General features: G+C 36.6%; 1 protein-coding gene across 2 annotated transcripts in view; it reads right to left on the minus strand.

Annotated features, from left to right (window-relative positions):
* Positions 1-6,543: 6,543 nt before the first annotated feature.
* The window catches only part of nSyb (neuronal Synaptobrevin), a 106,604-nt gene continuing 90,216 nt past the window's right edge, over positions 6,544-22,931 (minus strand). Inside the window, exon 6 of one of the 2 annotated variants that reach the window (XM_069835199.1) lies at positions 6,544-9,045. In XM_069835199.1, the coding sequence (XP_069691300.1) occupies positions 8,882-9,045 (164 nt within the window). In that variant the 3' untranslated portion in view covers positions 6,544-8,881. The remainder of the gene's footprint in view (positions 9,046-22,931) is intronic. The other variant, XR_011333925.1, reaches the window with a different exon arrangement.

Consider the following 22,931-nt stretch of genomic DNA (forward strand, 5'->3'; position numbering starts at 1 on the left):
AGTTTAAAACATGAAATATCTTTTAATGTTTCCACAGTCAATGTAATGGGATGTGGTGAAAGGACAGAAGTAATAATGGTCTCTTGTTTCGTTCGGGTAATTGAGCTTCGTTTTGCAACATCAGAGTCTTTATAAAACACTTTCTTATTTCTGTACTTGTGCAGTACCTGGCTCAAACTATGGTGATGTCGAATTTGTGCAAAGCTAATGTACCTTCTGCTCCACGACGTAAATTGCTGATCTTTAAATTCTGTTTGGCAAAGAGTCAATTTTTTTAAAAGTATATCCAGAAATTTGAATATTACAAATATGTTGCTTTGCTGATTTCTCATAAACTTGTATATGCAAAGCACCTGAAAAAAATAGACCTAACCCTAATAAAAATTCCCTCATAATGAATTGCAATTTGGTCTTGTTAGAAAATGAACACGATTCTATATGTAGGCCTATATAGATTTTAAGTTTTAAGTGGCGAGGCATTTCAGTAATCGAAGCATTTCCTATTGAAATACGTAAGACGTAAGTTGATGGTAACTAAAACTACATTCGCTGTCTCTCACCATTACAACTTCCCCCAGAATTGATAATTGAACTAATAGCAGAAACTTAAAGTAGTAATTTAGTTCAAATAAAATATTTTACATAAAGTGCGTAATATAATATTACCAGGGAACGGATTTCTAGGTGCTAAAAAGAGAGATTTAGGAATTTATAAAATCCAATGTAGGAGTTTTACGAGTTGACATAAAATTAACAATGAATAATTTTAATTTTAGTAAATATTCCATTTCAGATGGAATTTAGGTATAAGTAACTGGTGCTGATGATGTGATGAGTGCTAACTGAACTGAAGACTCAAATTTTATCAGTGAAAAAGACCGATTCCTGATTGGTCAGTTTCGTTTTGCATAACGGGGATGCATTGACGCAAAAACTAATTTGTAAGCTCTCACCTAACCTGAACAACCTACCAACCCTTTTATGTTAGGATGAATTTTTCCAAACAGTCTTTGGTTCCACAAAATTATGTGAAATCTTCCCTCCCCTTCTAGGACCTATATGAAACGAACCTCTCAGAGCAGTGTTTGTTAAGAGATTTTTCTTTATTTCAGTCAATCAAACTACTGTATCTCCTCATGAGGAGCATAGGGCATTCACAAAGGGCCTCCATCGGACCCTATTTGTAGCCAACTTCTTCACTTCGCTCCATGTTTTCCCCTCCCTAGCAATTTCCTCCAAAACTGTTCTCTTCCATGTATTTCTTGGCATTCCTCTTGTTCTACTACCCTGGGGTTCCAATCCAAAGCCATTCTTTCTACTGCTCCATCTTCTTTCCTCATTGTGTGCCCTATCCAATTCCACTTTCGTCTTTTGATTTCTATTGTGATTTCTTTCTGATTTGTTATCTTCCATAGTTCTGAGTTTGAGATTCATTTTTTTAATTCTTTGTAAACATCTATTAACAAATGTTTGCAGTTTATTTTGTATAATTTTACTTGTTTTCTTTATTTAAATATTATACAAAAGGGTATCTGTCGGATACAGGGAGAGAGCCATTAATCCTTCCCATTGAAGGCTTTAAGAAACCAACCTGAACAAATACCCAATGTCGCATCCCTACCTTCCCGTGGTGCAGCTGTTAGTAAGCATAATTTACAAGCTGAGCTAAAGGGAGGGGCTACTCATCAATTAGCACTGGTCAGCTTGATGAGTTAATGACTGAATTTGGTATAATTTTCCTCTATTCAATACCTAATTCCCTCTTTACCCTTTCCTATCCAGTCCTCTGACTGAACTCTTACTTTCTCCGACCCCAACAGCATTAGAGCATTCGAGGACTAGGAGTTCATTTCACTTTCCTTCCTCCTCTTTCTACTTTTCTGTTTCTAGTGCTGACCTGCTATGACACTAAAATCGTCCTCCAGTGGCTTAAGGAGGGAAAGCTGGTGATCAACAAGATCTCCCAGCTAGGTCCAGCGTCGACCAACAGCAGGTGTGGTCCTCCAGACATTCTGGGGGTTGTGTGTGAATGAAGTAGCCACCAAAACGTTAAAATATGGTGTTCACTTAAATCGGCTACAACTTGCCATTTCTCGAGAATGTGGATGCTTTAGCAAAGAAGGGCAGCACTGCTACTTACAGGCCTGTTACTAAATCTACGTATTACTCTGTGAAAAGATTTATTAAATCTACATACTAAGACTTCAACAAACAAAATTTGATGTCACAATCTCAAGGGAAAAAATGGAACTCTCTGCATCATAATCCACAGTTAACTCCCGATTTACCACGAAAATCATCTGTAGCTGCATTTAGATTGGCAACAGGCCATGATTGTTTGGCCAAACACCTGCATAGAATTGGAATATATCAGTCCCCTAACTGCCCATTGTGCGACAGACCAAGAGATGGATTCGGAACACCTCAAAATCTGTGCTTCAGTGGCTGGCCATGATAATATCTTTGAAAAATATTGGAGTGCAAGAGGTCAAATGACTTTATTGTCAAACGCCTGGCATTAGAAAACAACAACAACATATTATACATTTTTTTCGGCATTTTTGCATTTTCAGTACCTGTATTTGTGTTTTAAATGTACCGGTACTAAAAAAAAAAGGCACAAACATAGTTTTTAGGCATTTATAGGACTTTAGGTTTCTTCTTCTGTTGTAGTGTAGACAGAGTATCTGTCTGTCGACCCTTTCTCTTAGCTGTTGGTGAACTGTGTCTTAAGTATGAAGGATTCAGGCCTGACATGTAGTTACAGCTTGATTATTATTAAAAAGATGGTAGTAAGAATACTTTTGGGTCTTCGGTCCTTATCTTTTGCAGTTGAATATGTGCCAAGGTTGTATATTAGCGAGTTGGTGTTTTGTGAAGTCTTGTGATAGAGTTTTGTTGTCATATTTCTGATGGTTGTAGAAACGATGTTTATTTCTAGGTCGTCATGTAGTTGAACTGTTCGTGTATCCCAGCCACTTCCATGAATAATACGTAGGAGTTTATTTTGAAATACTTGAACTTTCTTCATTGTAGTTTTGGATATAAATGCCTATGCAGGAACTGCGTAGATTAAAGCAGATAGGATGAGGGTTTTGTATATGTTCACTTTAATTTTGTAATTGAGAGCAGAAGATTTGATGAGCGGGTATAATAAATGAAGTCTTCTATAACCTTTCTTGATTTTAGTGTTAATATGTGGTAGCCATGTGAGTCGACAATCCAGTGTAACTCCTAAATACTTAACTGTTGATGGCCATGAGATTGGTGTCTATAGCAGAGTGATATTTGTGTTTTGTCTAGAATAACATCTCGTTAAGATTGTTGCTTGACTTTTTGCTATGTTGAGTTTGATTTTCCATTTCTGAAGCCATAGTTCTAGTGCTGGGAGGTATTGCTATAATTTGTTTATAGAAAAGTATGGAGTCTGCGAAGTTGTGAAAACTGTATCATCTGCATATTGATATAATTAATTTACCATAAAAATACATAGGCTATAAAAATATGTAGCGGACGGGTGATTTTCTTTTTCTTAAATGTTCAAATCGTTGATTTTATGAGATCCCCTATGTGGCAGTGCACAACATAGTTTTTCAGAAGAAAGAAAAAATTAATTAAAAATCAATGGGCCTGTATAAAATATATGAAGTAATTCGGTACAAAACGTTGGTGAATATAGTGAACATAAATGACATCGTCCACGCCTGTGGAGTAAACGGTTAGCACGTCTAGCCGCGAAACCAGGTGGCCCGGGTTCAAATCTCGGTCGGAGCAAGTTACCTGGTTGAGGTTTTTTCCGGGGTTTTCTCTCAACCCAATATGAGCAAATGCTGGGTAACTTTCGGTGTTGGACCCCGGACTCATTTCACCGGCATTATCACCATCTTATTCAGACGCTAAATAACCAAAGCTGTTGATAAAGCGTCGTAAAAAACCTACTAAAATAAAATAAAAATAAATGACATCATCGAGGATCAGTGAATGCCTACTGATATTTAATTTAATTTTTCTTCCTCCTGAAAAATAAATTATTTTTTGTACTGTCACATAGGAGGTTTCATAAAACAAACGACGAAATGCTTTGGTTCCTTTCACCCTGTCTTATTAAATAGTTTGCATATTTTTAAAACCTGATTTCCTTTTAAAAATAATATCTCTGTATTCAATCACATAGCAAAATGGCGTGTAGACTGTGCTTTCGCATCTCTTCCCCCCCTTCAGTTACCTGGCACGCTTCCCCTCGTCCTCATTGACATTTAGCACCAACTTCAGATTCTTATTGTCTCAAAAAAAAAAAAAAAAAAAAAAAAAACGGACCGACCCTTGTAGCTGATTTCAGAGCCTTAGCACAGTGACAGCACGATAGACTGGTAACTAAGACTTTCGTGGTTCGAATCCTGCCTGGGAAGGAAACTTTTTTTTTTGTTCCTTATTCAAATTTATTCCCAATACTTTTCGATTGCAGCGATTATTCCCAGAACATGAATTTTACCAGTTTATTTTCTAATGGCTTTCGAAATGAGCTACGTCAGCAGTCGAAACTACAACAATTTCAATAGATTACTCGTTATCTTGTGAATGCGGACGTGGCATGCGGAGTGGCTCATTTCGGGGACTGATTATTCTGTCGGTCCGGTTTTTTTTTTGCCACTTCTGTACATAGATATTTCTGAATAACATAGTTTAGGACATAAACAAAATAGGCATGGAACTGAAAATCCGTTTCCTAATTATTACATACTTACCTTCATTGCAAGTAATACAAAAATTCCTGCAGGATACACCAAACACTGCTTCTGAATCCTTCCTTTTTAATCGAAGAAAATTTGTTTCTTGTACTATCGTCCAGTGGCGATATTCAAGAAGTTTAACAACCAGTTCTCTCATGTATACGTATGTTAAACATATACGGTAGATATCCATAGTAATTGCAAATATTACCTAGAAATAATTTAACAACCGGTTCGTCCGAGTCGGCCAAATATCACCACTGCATTAAACCACATTTACATTTTCCAATTTTTCTAACAAGGGAAGTACCACACCCTGCATACCGAAACTTGCCTCGAAACTTTAGTGACATAACCGATGTGCTACGAGAAGACCATGTGCAAAGTTTTAGCTGCCTATTTTCACTGCAAGGCCCCGAAATCGAAGCTGGAATCCTTCTGTGGTCAGACGATAACGCAATGCAGCTGAACATCCCTGTCTCACTGGCGAGCGGAGTGGAGTGCGCTTGTGAAATGGAGTAAGCTGTCTCGCGTCCTATGATGTCATTGAAGCATATACAAGAGACAGAAGTGACTCGTATTGATTGAATGTTGAAAACAATTCTTTTCGGCCACATTGTTTTTTCATCGTTTCAAGACAATATTTCACGGGTACTACAAATTCAGGAGGTCGTTCTGTGGTGTATCTGCTTGCAAACCAAGATTATCTTATTATATCCCGGAATCGTGGAGATGAAAATTGAAAATGGATCAAGGATTGCAATTTAAGTATGTCCCTATGTAAAACTTCGGCGTGAATATCTTCGCGCGTCGCTATTTTTTCTGATAAGCGGTGGTAAAGCGCTTTCCACTGCCGGAAGAAGAACTTATCAAGCGGTTGGGTTTTTCTCGTAGTACCAAGAGGAATCTGGAGCAATTCGATGGTCTTCTAGCATGTTCAAAACGAACAAATACCCTACATAACTTTTTTTTTATGTTCTATGGGATGTGTCGTTATATTTTTTATCTGCTTCTTCCATAAATATAGTTGTCACTCTGATGTAACGCGACGGAAGTTCCTGCGAAAGTATGATATTGAATGGCGGTTTTTACCACATTCATTCAGCCAGAATTTCATAGCTTCCCTCTTGTAGTCCATGCTGACACCTACATTTGCGCGACTTCAGAGTTACACTATACAGAGGTGTGAAAATTATTAGAATAATCTTAATTGTAAAGGTTTTTTAATAGTTCCTTCACAAATATTCATTGAATTGATGAATATTGGTATATAATATTACTATACTGATGTAGGATATATTTACTACTAACAATGCCGGAAAGCATTGTTGTACATTGGTATTTTTCTTATTTTACAATTGTTATGGGAATTCAGAAATTATTATATTATGTTGGTGGAATTGGAAACATAAAAAATTAATTAAGAAATGCTTTAAACAAATTGTTCTTTGCGTTTACATTGTTGTGATGGTTCAAATGAACGTATACATCTGTTTTGTGCATATAATTTTTTATGTTTCCAATTCCGCCAACATAATATAATTTCTGAATTCCCATAACAATTGTAAAATAAGAAAAATACCAATGTACAACAATGCTTTCCGGCATTGTTAGTAGTAAATATATCCTACATCAGTATATTAATATACACCAATATTCATCAATTCAATTAATATTATTGTGAAGGAACTATTAAAAAACCTTTAAAATTAAGATTATTCTAATAATTTTCACACCTCTGTAGTTACCAGTACTTTATTCTCAGGAAAGGATTTCTATGGAGACAAGGAGAGGTTATAGATTTATACCACAATAAAACAAATGCTATATTTAATATTTATACCCACTAAACTTTACAATATGGTAATCCATTCTAGTAATATGTTCATAATATCAATATATCAGTATTAACTTTACATTTACGTACAATTTCATGATTTCAGACTTGTCCTATACACAAATATTACATGTATATTATCATTAATAATATTATTAGTATTAATATGATTATCATACAGAAAAAAAGAAAACGATTGGTAATGACCATTCTCCCATTGGCTAATATTTCATGTATGAATTCATGAAATTGTTCACAATAAATATAATCATAAAGACATAGTCACATACCTCTCTTAAATAAAATATTTATATTTCAACACGCAAATTGGATTTTCTTAAATAAAATACGACAATTGGGACTAAAATCATATGAGAGAGACAGTGCAGAGAGTAACGCTACTACACACCTCACATCTAGGTTATGTTGCACACGATCGCAGGTTGCTAAGTTACATAGGCCTTCTCCTTCAGTATTACAAAATGTTGAATGAGTATAATGTTCTCGTTACAGAACAAATGAATACCTAAGCTAATTTGCACATCACCATCTGACAGCTCTGCCACGGCACAAAGACACCAGCAGGTTTTCAACCGAGTCTACAGTCAAATAGGAAATCGGGGTCTTATGATGGAACAAAGACTGTCTTCTGTTGTTTTCTGAGACCGGTCCGTTTTCGAAAAATTGGTCCATGAACGTCGCAAATCGTCAGCTATAATCTTTTCGCTGTAAGAAAAATCCTAATGTAAACAATAGCACGTGACTGAAGTGAGGCTTCATTGGCCACTGTTTGGCGCCATAGATTCTCAGTACGTGTTCCCGACTACTGTTGTACTACATTCTGTTTCATATTAAACATTTCCCGTTACTCGTCAAGTAGGCCTAACCTCACTACTATGCATTCATTTGTTTAGGAAACATTTACTTTATAATTACTACAATTACATTATTTTTAAGTCTTATGTCTTCACAATGGACAGTTGAGGATACAGAAGCCATACTTCAATACTAGCTTATGTGAACAACTACGAGCTCAAGTGACGCCAGCTTGTTACAAGAACAGACTACCTCGGTATTATCGTTGGTATTCATCCGCGTTCATAGTACGTAACAAAATATAAAAGTAGCTTTTCTTTTACATAGCGTTTTACACATGAGTGAAATTAAATGTTTCATCGTATTTAACAACTAGAATTCAATTTTTTATTTTCAAATAATACAAGATTGTGGTTCCCAAATACGAACTATATTTTCCTGCGCCATGTAAGTGTTTCGACTGGGAGCCAATCACGGGTATGACAGCAACGTGCTTATGTTTACATTAGGATTTTTCTTACAGCGAAAACAGTATAGTCTGTCATCGTGCCGTATGAGGTGTCCTTTCAATTTAATAATTAATAATATATTTAAACGGTGTGAAATTCAAAGAAATCTCGAAAGCAGTAATTAAAACTGAAACATTTACTTTTTAATACATCGATTATTGTGAGACAGTGCACTATCAGACCAACCTGCAACCTCTGGATACCAGAGGCGTGGGCCCCACCCTGGAATAATCTTGCCTCTCTCTTCCCCTCTCGGAAAACAAGACGACTAAGCGCTACGTAAAGAAACAAAATTTCTGCCCACACCTGCGGTGTAGATGAAAATTCATTTTGGTGTTTTCTTGGAGATGCAGCTAATGTTCCGGGATGGGGCAGACCGCTACGAGTGACCACCACCGACATACCGCGATATATGCAGACACCGATCAAGAGAGAAAGGAAGGAGAGAACCGCTATGTCAAGCAACAGAAGCTACATCCCGCAGACTCGTGCGACACACTACAGAAAAGGAAGCGAGCTACGTTATTTATAAAATTGTGTTGTCGATTAGAGAGAACAAAATGGTGCCGAGTTTGTAGCCCAACCAACAAATCCGTGCAACACCTGGGAGCCGATCGAACAATATGTACAGACATATATCAGTGAAGCACTCGGCCGCTTGCGTGTTGGTGTTCCGTTACTTGTTTCCTACAAGGGACATTCCGACATTCTAAACATGATTGTATAGTAAAGTTTCATGCCATTTGTGAACCCATTTGGTGAGTGTCCAACAGAATAAAACATGAAAAATTGCATGAACCAAGGGAATTTATTGATAGACGCCAGGTTTTGTACCGTCCTCCTCCCATCCAAATACAGTCGTGACGCTTCCGGAAATGAGAGAGAATTTACTTTTCGAAATCTCTCAACCCGTTGGCATCATTGTTGTAATTTCCAGAACGAGAGCCTCACACGTTGCGATGCCAAAAGGTAGGAGAGGTGGGACTGACTTAGGCTGTAGGCTTGGTGTCCGCGGCACTGGGGGCCGGTGCGGCACCCCCGGCCGGCGGGACGGCGGCGCCTGCGGCAGGTCCTGGCGCTGCTTGTACGGGGGGGTACTGCCCATAGTACGGAGGGGGGGCTGCGGCTGGATTCGAGTCTGGCATGAACTTCACTGTAAAGCAACAAACAAGAATTAACAACACAAGCGTATGCATCGTTCACGTTGAAAAAATCATTACATACATACATTCATACGTACATACACACATATATTTCTCACTCTTTTGTTTTTTTTATGAACTTGTATTTTCATACTCAGGCAGAAAGAATTACGGTCTTACTAATAAAAACTCTATATACAGACGTTTAACTGTCTTACACTTATACAATGAGTAGCTCGTTTATACGTCGTGTATAAATTCCTTACTAATAATCACTACATACGTCGTGTATAACAGTATAACTGTTACACAGCTACGTCATAGTTTCGTCAATATCTGAGGTTCTCTATTGCATCCGGTAGAGCGCTCTAGTGTGGCATGTATCGATAGTACAACTGGCTCTAATCGATTACCACACTACATTTTGGTCAAAGAATACAAGCTACAGCAATATTATTCTAACTATTCTATGATCTTTGGTTTGTTCTTCTGTGGTTACAAGGTAACCATCATTATAAAATGACAGTCGATATGAACAGCTGTTAGAGGGGCGGCCATTTTTTCTCTATATACAACGCTTAAACAACGGGTTTCGTGTATATAACTACTGCAAAGCAATTCCCATTGTATAGTTACAGCCTGTTTATACATTCATCGCTTATTCACGGTTTATTAGTAACGTTTTCTGTCTCAACTCTGCATAAGTATCGTATAAAAACTATACACTGTTTATTAGTAAGACTGTTAGTGTATGTAATTGAATGTAGTTCGCATAGAAGAAGTACAGAAATAAGGGGTTCATAATCATATTACATAATTTCAACTTCGAACCATCTGCTTCTCATCTCCCTTTTGTTGCTTCAATCCCTCACAATTCTTTCCTATACCTGGTAAGGTTTATCTTGTCTCAGTAGCAATAAAACCAATTTCCTTCAAATGAGGGTGGAGATTATAGGAGGGTTGTAAATTTTCAGGATTCCTTTCAAAACCTTGTTATTGTACAGGCTACCGGAACTCAGTTTCTTGAAAGACAAGCGCAGTGACGGAACTACACAGTACGAAGAGAGATATTTTGTTATTTTATTTTGTGTTACAGAATGTATAAACTAGTCCCTTCCGCCACTGGATGAATGAATGGACGGCATCGCTCCATTCCCCCATCGCCATAACAATACAGACGAAGTAAGACATATCTCCTTTCTCTCTCTTTTTACAGTGAGACAAGATACATCACACAGACTTTATGAGCTACCGGCGTAGCTCTATCGGTTAAGGCGCTTGCCTGCTGATCCGGAGTTGCGTTCGGGCGCAGGTTCGATTCCCGCTTGGGCTGATTACCTGATTGGGTTTTTTCCTAGGTTTTCCCTAATTATAAGGCAAATGTCAGGTAATCAATGGCGAATCCTCGGCCTCACCTCGCCAAATATCATCTCACTATCACCAATTCCATCGACGCTAAATAATCTCGTAGTTGATACAGCGTCGTTAAATAACCAAGTTAATAAAAATTCTTTCCTATGACATTCCCGCCTTCGATTCCCTCCCGTTTAGTCCGGCTTGCCTTGGGCAACAGCTTCCTTGAAAAACTCTCTCTGTGGACGCCGATCGGGGACCTCATTAGCAGAGAGTAACCCTTCCCCTCTAGCGGTCGTCGAATCGCCGGCCACTGTTTGCAGAGCTTCGATAGAAGAGAACCTTCCCCCAACCTGCTTCCTGTGTCTCAAATTCCTACCCGCTGACCCGTCTAGTAGGACAAGTGTCATTCTACTTCCTAGGTACTCCCGTTACCCTACACTTCTTATTTATCCAGTCCTAGCATCAGCACATCCTCGACTTAGCTCCAATCAGAGTCATAGAACCAACAATTTGAATATTCTATATTTTCTCAAGAGCACTCTCGTTTTCTCTGCCTACGAACTAGTGAAGAACACGGATTGTTGAAATAAATAACTATATCTGTAACCAGAGTTTTTCCTTTCTATATTGTTGCATGACACTCTCATAAGCTTCGGCTCATCTTGTCCGTCACTCACTTTCCCCCTCTTTCCACCTGTGACCACATCAAGCAGTGTCTTCGGTTGAGGTTAAGTTTGTTGGTTAGTTTAATTTTTCACGTAAGAAAACGTTATTTCAAGCGCTGTTGACGTAAAGTACCAGTCATAGTTCGGCAATTTGTTATGTGAGAAACAACAGGCCTATATCTGAACTTAAACACAAGTATTTAGGCGTGTATAGCTCAAATAGGCATAGGCCTACTTGCATACGTTTTGTTCCATTCATACAAGATGGCGATTTGTCATATTTGTTTTCTCTGGTACCAACAACTGGGCAAAATGATCACTCAAAGGGATCATATTACTCTATATAGTGTGATTCACTAGGATTTACCGTCACTTACGGAGCTTATGAATTTGATTCCTATTGTGTCCATGCGCGATAGATACCCGTGATTTCTAATCCGATTCTGCACAGCTGTTTTGCACTGGAGAGCTGGCAGTAGTATTTCGTGAACAAGAGCCGCTCTCCGTTGCTCCGCGGAGTTTTGTTCACTGGTCCTGCTTTATGATAATGTATTTAAATACCTTTCGTCAGAACCAATTCCTGACTATTGCATTTTGTGTATAGATTTATATTTTACCATTTCATAAAAATTGAAACAACTGTAAGGAATTACCAAAAATAACAGAGGTTCATATTGCCCTGGATAGCTGGGGCAAAATTATTCTTTGTTCACTAACATTCCCTTAATACGTTGACGCAAAAAACCGATCTTTCTCTCGCTCAGTAAAATTGTAATAAATTCTCAAAAAGAACTATCACAATATTACTCATATCACAATATTACCAATAATTACCCTACAGTAAAGTTTATGCACAATATATTTTAATGCGTATTAGAGGGAACATTTTGACCGGGTATCCCTTATGCACAAAGCTATCAAGAGTTTTATATTTGTTAAAGAAATTACGACTTATTTAAGATGTGCCTACTTTTCTTTCTTTCAGTCGATAATCCGATATATGCCCTAATTTTATGGGGAAATGGAACCAAAATTGGAAGCGTCTTGATTTTACAAAAGAAAGCCATTAGAATTTTATGTAAATCAAACTATCTGGAACATTGTCGGCCACTTTTCAGACAATCACGGATTTTAACATTCATAAATTTGTATATATATGATCTAGTACTTTACACTCGACAAAATATCGACAATTACTCATTAGTGGCCAATATACATGATCATGAAATTAGAAATAGTGAACAAATTAATATTCCATATTATAGATTACACAAGAACAACACAAACTTTTTAATTATGGGGATGAAATTATATAATAAGCTCCCAAGTCAATATTATAAATTACCAATCAATAGCTTCAAAACTAGATTTTACAATTGGTTATTAAATAATCCCTTTTATTCTGTTGCTGAGTTTTTCAACACAAATTTGTATGAAATTGTATTTTAATAAATAAGTTTAATTGCAATTTAGTTAGTTTTCTTTAATTTAAAAGTTTCAAATTATTTCATGTTTTCATTGTATTATTTAAATTTTACTGTTTCTTTTATTAGTGTTTTTTAAAAATGTATCTATATGTTTTTAAATGTATTCTGACGAAGCCTAAAACTGTATTTCTAATGGCCAAATAAATTGAATTGAATTGAATTGAATTGAATTGAATAGGCAGTCATCAAAACAGATCTGTGAAATAGATCTCACTCGTCCTCTGAAAATTTAAATTCAGCCACAGTACGACCGATAATAAATTAACTTTCATTACCTGAAGAATTATCGACAAATATGAAGTACATATTTTGCAGTCACATTTAATGTAGTCTTTCTGTTCTTATACTGAAGCTGGCTTTACCCACAATTTCTGAATTCTTTTCTGAAGTAGCATCGTAGTCTGTGTACTGAAAACTGCCAGTCTCGTGTGGCATTGTTGTTTTGAAATAATCCAGTACGTACCTATTTAGTTATTAGTAGACTTCGTGGAATTGCCACGAGAATCGTAAGGTTTACTACGCACGCGGTATAGACTGTATGAGAAGGAGACGTGCAACGGATGGAGTATGCCTCTGATGTAAACACTGAGCAGTATACTGCGGTTACAATAAAACCTGTATCCTGCATTCAAGAAATATAATGAATGATCATTGAAATAGGAAATGTCTAAACATGTAAATACAAAGTTATTTTGTAGTGAGATATATTAACTCTTAAAATTTAATGTAATATACTCACATTATCCTTGAATATGTGCATTGCAGTGAAGAGTTACATACATTTTGAGTGACTACAAAGTGAACCTCCTCCGATGGTCACTCAAACAGTTTTTATATTGGGAAAATGTACGTTCAACATCACACGATGTAATAGGTGCATATTTGAAGAACGGAAAGTCACTACTTTTTAGTATACCAACTTTAAACGTCTTGTCGTGACCTGATAATACATCATTTATAATACGAAGTTGTGAATAGGCAGAATTTTTTGCAATAATGTTTCTCAACTTACATTCCACTTTTTCTGAAATTAGTGAATTGTTATTTTGGATAACGGTTTGTGATACTTTATACACTATATTAAGGGCTTCTGAGAGTTGTAGTTTAGACGATTCTAACAGGGTGATGTTTTTGGACACGATTTTAAAATTAGAATCAATGAAGAAATATCTTCCAATAGCTGTTCAGAAGGCAATGATTTTACAGCTGCAACAGCGGAACTGTCTGTGCTATCCAATGCATCAATTACCTCCATTATTTTGACGTAATATTCTGCACAATAATTAACAGCGTCCAACCACGTTTTCCAACGGGTCAAGACTGGCTGCGGGGGTAAGGGTATTCCAGGGGCAATTGTTTGGAACAGCAACACTGTCATTGTAGCATGTTTGAGTGAATTCCTGTCTGCACTGAACAAATGTTAAGCTTTGACTATTCCAACCACAATAATGCAAAAACAAGTGCTTACTTAGGTATATATTAGCTGTAGCTGCTCTATCTATTTGGACCGGTCACATCTCTTAACATGAACTGCTTATACTACGAGACCGGGAGGTCGCTCATCTCTTCTATACTACCGTACATAGGCAACCTGATTGCATGCTGTGTGTGGCAATTCAACGAAGTCTAGTTATTAGTTATCAGGCCAGAGACCGGAAGTTTAGGCATTATGAATCATTAAAATAGGCGGGCAAAAAGGCATCATAAATTGCTAAAATAGGCAGCAAAAAGGCATTATAAATAGCTAAAATACGTAATAAAAGGCAATTACAAAAACCTTGCACTAGACCCACAACCTTGCACTTTCCACAAAGGGATTTCAGCAGCAAGAAAAGCTTTATATAAGTCGAATGCAAATTGAGATTTTCGACGTATCTCAGGCGGTAGCACTTTTGCCTACCCATCCGGAGTTGCACTCAGGCGTGGGCTGATTATCTGGTTTGGTTTTTTCCTGAGGTTTTCCCCAACCGTAAGGCAAATGTCATTAATCAATGGCGAATCCTTGACCTCATCTCGCCAAATACCATCTCGCTATTACCAGTTACATCGACGCTAAATAACACAGTGTCGTTAAATAACCAAATAAAAAAATATATATTCAGAATTAGGATGGCAAACATGTAGGTTAAGGTTGCCTAGTTCCGTGACATATTTAATAAAGTCTATATTTATGCCAAAATTGTAATAAAAATTTTCAAATAACACCTAAATGACGTCATTTGGACTTTTAGCTACAGTTTTTACAATATTCAGTGTCAACAGTTTCACACGTTTGGTATACAGGATGTTTCCGAAGTGGTGTTACAAACTTTCAGGGATGATGGCGAAGGGCACATGTATCAATTTGAGATAAGGAACTATGGTCCGGAAATGACTGAGTCGAAAGTTAAAAGTTATAAGCAAAAATAGTTGTATGGAAATGGAATTGTAATTTGGCACCACATGCCCTCCTTTCCATAATTTTTGGAACAGTCGTGGAAAAATGGTATGGGCCGGATGTCTCCTATGTGAATACTTGACCCGATACAATCTGTGAGCTTGTCTACTGTTCCCATTGGCTCGTCCATATTCGAAAATCAGGTCTGCTTATTCCGACATCTCGTGCGTTTCGAGTGTCGCTCATCATTCTCGAAATAGCATTTGGTCGACGTGGAAAAATTTCGTAACTTTGAATAATATACATCATTGAAATAAATGACATTAGAGATGTTTAAATGAGACAAAAAGACAAAACAAAACAGCATCCTAGTTATCAAAATGTTCTGGTTCTATTACATGATATTACCTGTGGTTATATAAATAGAAAAAAAAAACAATTCTCAAATAAATTTGCATTTCTAAGAAACATAAAACATAACGTTAATATCTTTTTACTTGAGATTGCACACTTCATCTCAAACATAAGAAAAGAAATTTTCTAGCCTTTTAATAAGGGCCTAGTAATTAAATAAAGACTGGTGAACGGATTATTATACACTGAAAGGTAGAGATGATGTTTCAAATAGGCTACTTGATTGTTTATACATATATAACAGTTACCAAAGTAGATAAAAGTTCAGCCAGGTATAAACAACTGTGACGATTCAAGGCTGCTTGACATTCGGGACTTCGGGAGTGATCAATCTCTAAGTCTCGAAACACTCACAAGCAGTCTTTACGTCAACGACGCCACGTATACAACATTGTCGTGCGGGTTTTAGGCTTTGCGGGCGCTGTTATTCTTACTTTCTCGATCGTTGTTCATCTATAATCTACAGCTCAGTTTCAAAATCTGCATTTCTTACGGAACACAAAGCAGTACTTTCACTATTATTTTAATTCTGTATTTAAATGAAGTTCAATTTACAGTTTGTGATTTGATTAGGAATATTATATTCTGTTTTTATTGTTAATGTGTTTTGTTTCAACAAATAAAATTGACAAGATAGATAATGTAACACAAGTGTCTCAGTATCTAGTTGCAATGACCAAGCTATCAACTGTAAGTTTATACTTAATGCATATTTATGCTCGACTATGCCGAAATGTAGTAATTATATACCTGGTAGCAGCCCTTTAATGGACCTCATTAAAGTACACCTATTCATTAAAGTTCAGGTTTTCCACCAATCAGAAAGCAATATGAAAGCGCAAGTATCGATTATTCTCGGATATGCAATCGAAAGACAACTAGCGAAACGTCACGGAGGTTGGAAATCCAATACTGTCGCAGAAGGTTATGTTCTGTTACTATAATAATTAACGTTAATTATAAATAATCAAATAAATTCAATTTGTCATCTCGTTTTTCAATGTCTAAATCAATTTCCAGGTTATATCAAGATTAATGTTCATTTTACTGTCTAGATTATATCAAGGTCAATGACATTTGTTCCTTGGAAAAAATCAACACTTTCGCGTCTGCGCACATCTCACAGTTTACTAGATATTGCACAAGGTCACTTCCGCTCCCCAGTCAGATAAGAATAATATGAATACTTCTGAATAATTTCAAGTTAGAAATATGGTCGAGCATAAAAAGTCGTATGAAACTTGCCTATAATGGTAATTAAGACACTCGTATGAAAATTATGAAACGAGCGCAAGCGCTCGTTTCATAAACATACTCGCGTCTTAATTACTACCATTATAGGCTCGTTGCATAATGTACTATTATGGTTTATTAGCTCATTTTAGGTTTTTAATTATTTTTTTCTTTTTATGTGTGAAATAGTTCTAATGAATACTGTTTAAGGTTTTGCATTTTATTTGACTAACGTTGTTCGTAAATTATCGATAATCTCAAAACCAGTCGTGGTATTACCAAATTATAAATTGCAGTATAATGCTGCATTTACCTCAATTATCTATAGCATTACAAAGAATGAAGGTGTAAATTGTTTGAAAAATTTTAGTTGAGACTTAGAAAGATTCTGAACCATCAACCTGACACATGCAACGGCATAATGTAAATATTGGCTGAGAAAGACGTGACTCGCACAATATTCAGAACATGACAGGCAATTATTATTATAAGCATAACAAACAGCAAGCATCACATGCACGCTGCTTACCTGCCAACTGATTTTCATATTGCGAAAAAGAAAGCAAGTCCAAGAATACTAGATTACACATTCTTGTTTCATAGCCCATGTAATGCTAATGTATCTTAAGAATTCCTTTTTATAAATAGTAGCTGTTTTAAAAATTGCATTTTTTAGTAGACTTACTCAGGAATTAGCTGCAATAAAGGTTTTATTTTCAGAAGAGCAGAATGTGGCCTAGAAAGAGGCTAGAGGCGGGACAGTCTTGTCTGAAAGGTCAGAAATAAAAAAAAAATAAAAAAAAAAGAATAAATAAAAAAACGAAGATGTAAGAAATGAGGAAATATGCGTGAATTATTTCTTTTTTTCACAAGGAAAATGAAGTTTCACACATGGGGATTCTTACTGACTCGGTCTATGCAAAGTTAGTAGTACGAAATCCTCGCGAGCACAATGTGTTGCCATGGTAACACAATAGAGTGGCATAGGTTTCGGTTCAGAGTCATCACCAGGCAGCGCATTTTCGTTCCCAAACGTACAGCGGATCGAGTAGTTTCTTCTGGTAGCTACATCTATTACGTCACGTGGATGCGTAAGCAAGGTCGAATTGCAAGCAGGTACGCATGTGGTCATTAAATAATAATGATGTAATGTATTATAAATATGCCCCTGTAACGTCATATGACGTAGAAAGAACATTCTCTTAGTTTAAAGAAATTTTATGTGATGTTCGTAAAAGATTTGCATTTCATAACCTCATAATATTATTATGTTTTCGTTCACTGTAACGGGATAGGTTTGATAAACGAATTATTTGTATTAATTTAATTTAATTTCTTCCTGTAAGCACTACAGGTTGCCATCGACAAAGAGTACCATGATACAATAGAGTAAAAGCCTTGAGGCTTAGTGATAAATTGTTGTTAGAGTGAAAAATAAACAATTTGAATTATATTGAAACACATGATGTTAAACGAAGTAACGTCAAGGAGATGCGAATTAGTCATGGTCCATATGTATGATGCCTGAAAATAGCTATTGAACCTTTGAGTGCTGCAATTGTCAGATCTCTTACAATACTTTTATGCAGGCCAAAAGATTTACAGAAGTCGACTAGGAACCGGGGTATGGTCCCACGGGCTCCTATCATTAGTCCCGTAATGACGATGGATTCCAGATGGTATTTGTCCTTATAAAAACTGATGGAAGGTTCATATATATTCCTTTTTTCCTCGTGTACTTCTTCTGGCTGGTGTTCGTGCGATTCGAATCTCACAGTAGGGTCTATGATGTAACCTTCAAGAGAGGGAAGTTTAAATGAAATTATGTCGATTCTTCGATTACTGCCCTCACTGTATATCCCGTGTACTTCTTCATATACTGAATAACCTTTGTTCCTTAAGGCAGTTGCTATTATAGATCTTACTGTATGATGCCGCGTATTTCTTATAATTTCACCGTGTGGACAGGCCCCCAGGACATGGGCAAGGGTTTCAACCTCCCTGTCGCAACGTCGACAGAGGTTACTGCCCGAAGACCTGCCAGGTACACTACGCACAACTGACACGTTCGCATTCATCTTGATTGCTTCCCTCCACTCACTACAGGAAAGACCCTTGTGATTCCGGATCCACTTATTGGCCGGGGTATATTGTTGTAAAATATAAATATTGGTAATTTGTATATTGATTTGTGTTATTATTATTTTGCCCCTGTAACGTCATATGACGTAGGAAGAACATTTTCGTAGCTTAAACAAATTTTTACTGGCAGTTATAGTAAAAGATATGAATTTCATAATCTCAGAATACGCTGTAATATGTTTTGTTCGCCGTAACGGAGTTGATTTCGTTAAATGAATTAATTGAGTATATTATATATAGAGTATTTACAGTTAATGTGCATCATGTTTACTATTATGTTCTATAATATATGAATTTTTTTTATTTTACTGGGTTATTTTACGACGCTGTATCAACATCTAGGTTATTTTAGCGTCTAAATGAGATGAAGGTGATAATGCCGGTGAATCGAGTCCGGGGTCCAACACCGAAAGCTACCCAGCATTTGCTCGTATTGGGTTGAGGGAAAACCACGGAAAAAACCTCAACCAGATAACTTGCCCTGACCGGGATTCGAACCCGGGCCACCTGGTTTCGCGGCCAGACGCGCTGACCGTTACTCCACAGGTGTGGACTAATATATGAAGAGTCCACTGCAAGAATGATGGATGTCACTTTCTTGTCGAAAATGAACCAAGACTGTCAATATATAGCTTTAGACATAAAGAATGTACATAGAGAGTTATATGGCATTAACACCGATAGTCAATGTCCAGTAATGATCGGAAAATCACAGTTAAGCTTTGAGCGCTAAGCATTTCAAGCTTTCAATTGCTTCTCCTGCAAAATGTATTCCAAATGACATCCATCATTCTTGCAGTGGACTCTTCATATATTATTCTTCCTACGTCACATGACGTTACAAGGACAAAATAATGATAACAAAAATCAGTACACAAATTATCAATATTTATTTTACATAATACCTATATACAAATAATTCGTTTATCAAAACCTATCCCGTTGCAGTGAACGAAAACGTATATTCTGAGGTTATGAAATGCAAATCTTTTATGAACATCACATACACTTTTATTTAAAAAAAGAGAATGTTGTTTCTACGTCATATGACGTTACGGGGGCATATTTATAATACATTACATAATTATTATTTAATGATCTCATGCGTACCTGCTCGCAATTCGACCTTGCTTACGCATCCACGTGACGTAATAGATGTAGCTGCCAGAAGAAACTACTCGATCCGCTGTATGTTTGGGAACGAAAATGCGCTGCCTGGTCATCATTCAAATTTAACTTACAACTTATACTCTTTTAGATCCACTTAAATAGCTGCCTCAATTAGGAAATCAGTATGATCGGGCTCTTAATCAGTTCATGCCGAACAATACGTAAGATCAATAAGATGATTAAATACTAAAATATTGGCAGTAAGCCACCGGCGTAGCTCAGTCGGCTGAAGCGCTTACCTCCTTATCAGGATTTTCTCGCGGGCGCGGGTTCGATTCCCACTTGGGCTGATTACCTGGTTGGGGTTTTCCGAGGTTTTCCCCAACCGTGAGGCGAATGTCAGGTAATCTATGGCGAATCCTCCGCCTCATCTCGCCAAATACCATCTCGCTATCATCAATCCTACCGATGCTAAATAACGAATATTGGATATAGCATCGTTAAATAACCAACTAAAAAGTATTGGCAGTAAGTGGACGCTTCCTGCATTTTAATTGACACAAATAAAATTTAAGTAACAGAGTAAAAATGATGTCTAATAATTCCGAGTGTGTTCTCCAATATGGAGTCAGCTATGGCAACAGGTGTTTTAATTTTGATCAGGAAGTCAAGATTCTCCTTGGGAATTGTTCCTCTGGCTCTAAACATTAATCCAATGATTTCCCACTTCGAGATGTAACCTACTTATTACCAAGACTGTTGCAGCACGGTTGATATAAAGATATTTTCTCTTCACATACTAATAGTGGATAAAGCTATTGTCAACCCAATCATATATTTTATGCTGCACCAAGATGAAAAATAATATTAAATAATTAGCTATATTAGGTCTAGTAATTACATACAAATAGTAAAATTAATATAGGAAGGAGATTGAAGTATGAGTGCACGCCATTTGATAAAAATTTATATTAGAATGTGTAATTTTATGTAGATCTAATATTTTTCTTTATCCTAAGATTTGATGTGTTTGTGTATTATGTATGTATAATACAGCACAATTTGTCATAATTGTGCAAACTGTAAGAGCGGTTTATTTCTGCTGTTGGTAGAATAAATAATATTAACATATATTTCCTTTTGGTCCTCTGGTTAGTGGAAGAGAAAAGCTGACGGCCTGAACTCTGCCAGAAAAAATAAAGCATTATTATTATTATTATTATTATTATTATTATTATTATTATTATTATTATTATTATTATTATTACTATTATTATTACTATTTACTTACTTACTTATTGGCTTTTAAGGAACCCGGAGGTTCATTGCCGCCCGCCATTGGTCCCTATCCTGAGCAAGATTAATCCATTCTCTATCATCATATCCCACCTCCCTCAAATCCAATTTAATATTATCTTTCCATCTACGTCTCGGCCTCCCTAAAGGTCTTTTTTCCTCCGGACTCCCAACTAACACTCTATATGCATTTCTGGATTCGCTCATACGTGCTACATGCCCTGCCCATCTCAAACGTCTGGATTTAATGTTCCTAATTATGTCAGGTGAAGAATACAATGCGTGCAGTTCTGTGTTGTGTAACTTTCTCCATTCTCCTGTAACCTCATCCCTCTTAGCCCCAAATATTTTCCTAAGCACCTTATTCTCAAACACCTTTAACCTATGTTCCTCTCTCAAAGTGAGAGTCCAAGTTTCACAACCATAAAGAACAACCGGTAATATAACTGTTTTATAAATTCTAACTTTCAGATTTTTTTGACAGCAGACTGGATGATAAAAGCTTCTCAACCGAATAGTAACAGGCATTTCCCATATTTATTCTGTGTTTAATTTCCTCCCGAGTATCATTTATATTTGTTACTGTTGCTCCAAGATATTTGAACTTTTCCACCTCTTCAAAAGATAAATTTCCAATTTTTATATTTCCATTTCGTACACTATTCTCGTCACGAGACATAATCATATACTTTGTCTTTTCGGGATTTACTCCCAAATCTATCTCTTTACTTGCTTCCAGTAAAATTCCCGTGTTTTCCCTAATCGTTTGTGGATTTTATCCTACTCACGTCATCCGCAAAGACAAGCAGCTGATGTAACCCGTTTAATTCCAAACCCTCTCTGTTATCCTGGACTTTCCTAATGGCCAAGCTTCGAGACTTCGGACCCGATAGAGCAGTTCAGTGGGAAATCCACGTACTGAGTATAGTGGTAAAGCGTACAGTGGGTGGGGGTACTATAGAATGAATGCCAATAAATACGCAAAGGAAAACGCTCTGGATTTGAAAGTTCTGACGAATAATTTGGCTTTCATACAAACTGTGTCTGAAACTTTTACACGGTTAGAAAAGTCAGAGCAAGAGATGCCGGAAGCCCTCAAATTAATTTAGAAAATGGTGCAGAGAATTAATGAAACATCAAGTACACCGGTTACTGAACGTGTAAAACAGAAGTGGAAATCAGTTTCAAGTAAAAATAGCGGATATGGAACATTGTGTAACATAAACAGCAAATTAGTGGACATAGAGTCACCCGAGGATAAAGGACTGTCTCTTAGAGACTGCAATGAAGTTAGGTTTTTTTCATTTTGCTCCTTTCACGTCATGCAACGTAGAGCGCAGCTTTCTACAGTACAAACTTTGTCAGATAACCGAAAAAGATTTACGTTTGAGAGACTGAGAATGTATCTTGTAGTACATTGCAATTCGGTACTGTAACTGCACTTCCTAAAGAAAACCAATAGGATAAATGAAAACATTAAAATTGCTACATGTTTATTTCCACCATTAACACTGTGTATGATTAAACACAAATGCTTATAAAAGACAGGAGAATAAATGCTTTTCACATTCTTTTGACATTATCATTGTGTAATGTATATTTACTTTCAGAATGTACATATGTGTTTCCCCATACTACAGTACTCTGCTCTAAATAGCAACGTTGTTACCTCAACACATCTCTATCTACCTGCAGCGAGTCAACAACTTATAATGGATGCACAGTAAACTTATTGTATCGGGTCCAAAGTCTCGAAGCCTGCTAATGACATACTCTAGAGCAAAGTTAAAATGTAAAGGTGATAGTGAATTATTATT

This window comes from Periplaneta americana, chromosome 1, assembly GCF_040183065.1.
Source record: "Periplaneta americana isolate PAMFEO1 chromosome 1, P.americana_PAMFEO1_priV1, whole genome shotgun sequence".
Classification (NCBI taxonomy): domain Eukaryota; kingdom Metazoa; phylum Arthropoda; class Insecta; order Blattodea; family Blattidae; genus Periplaneta; species Periplaneta americana.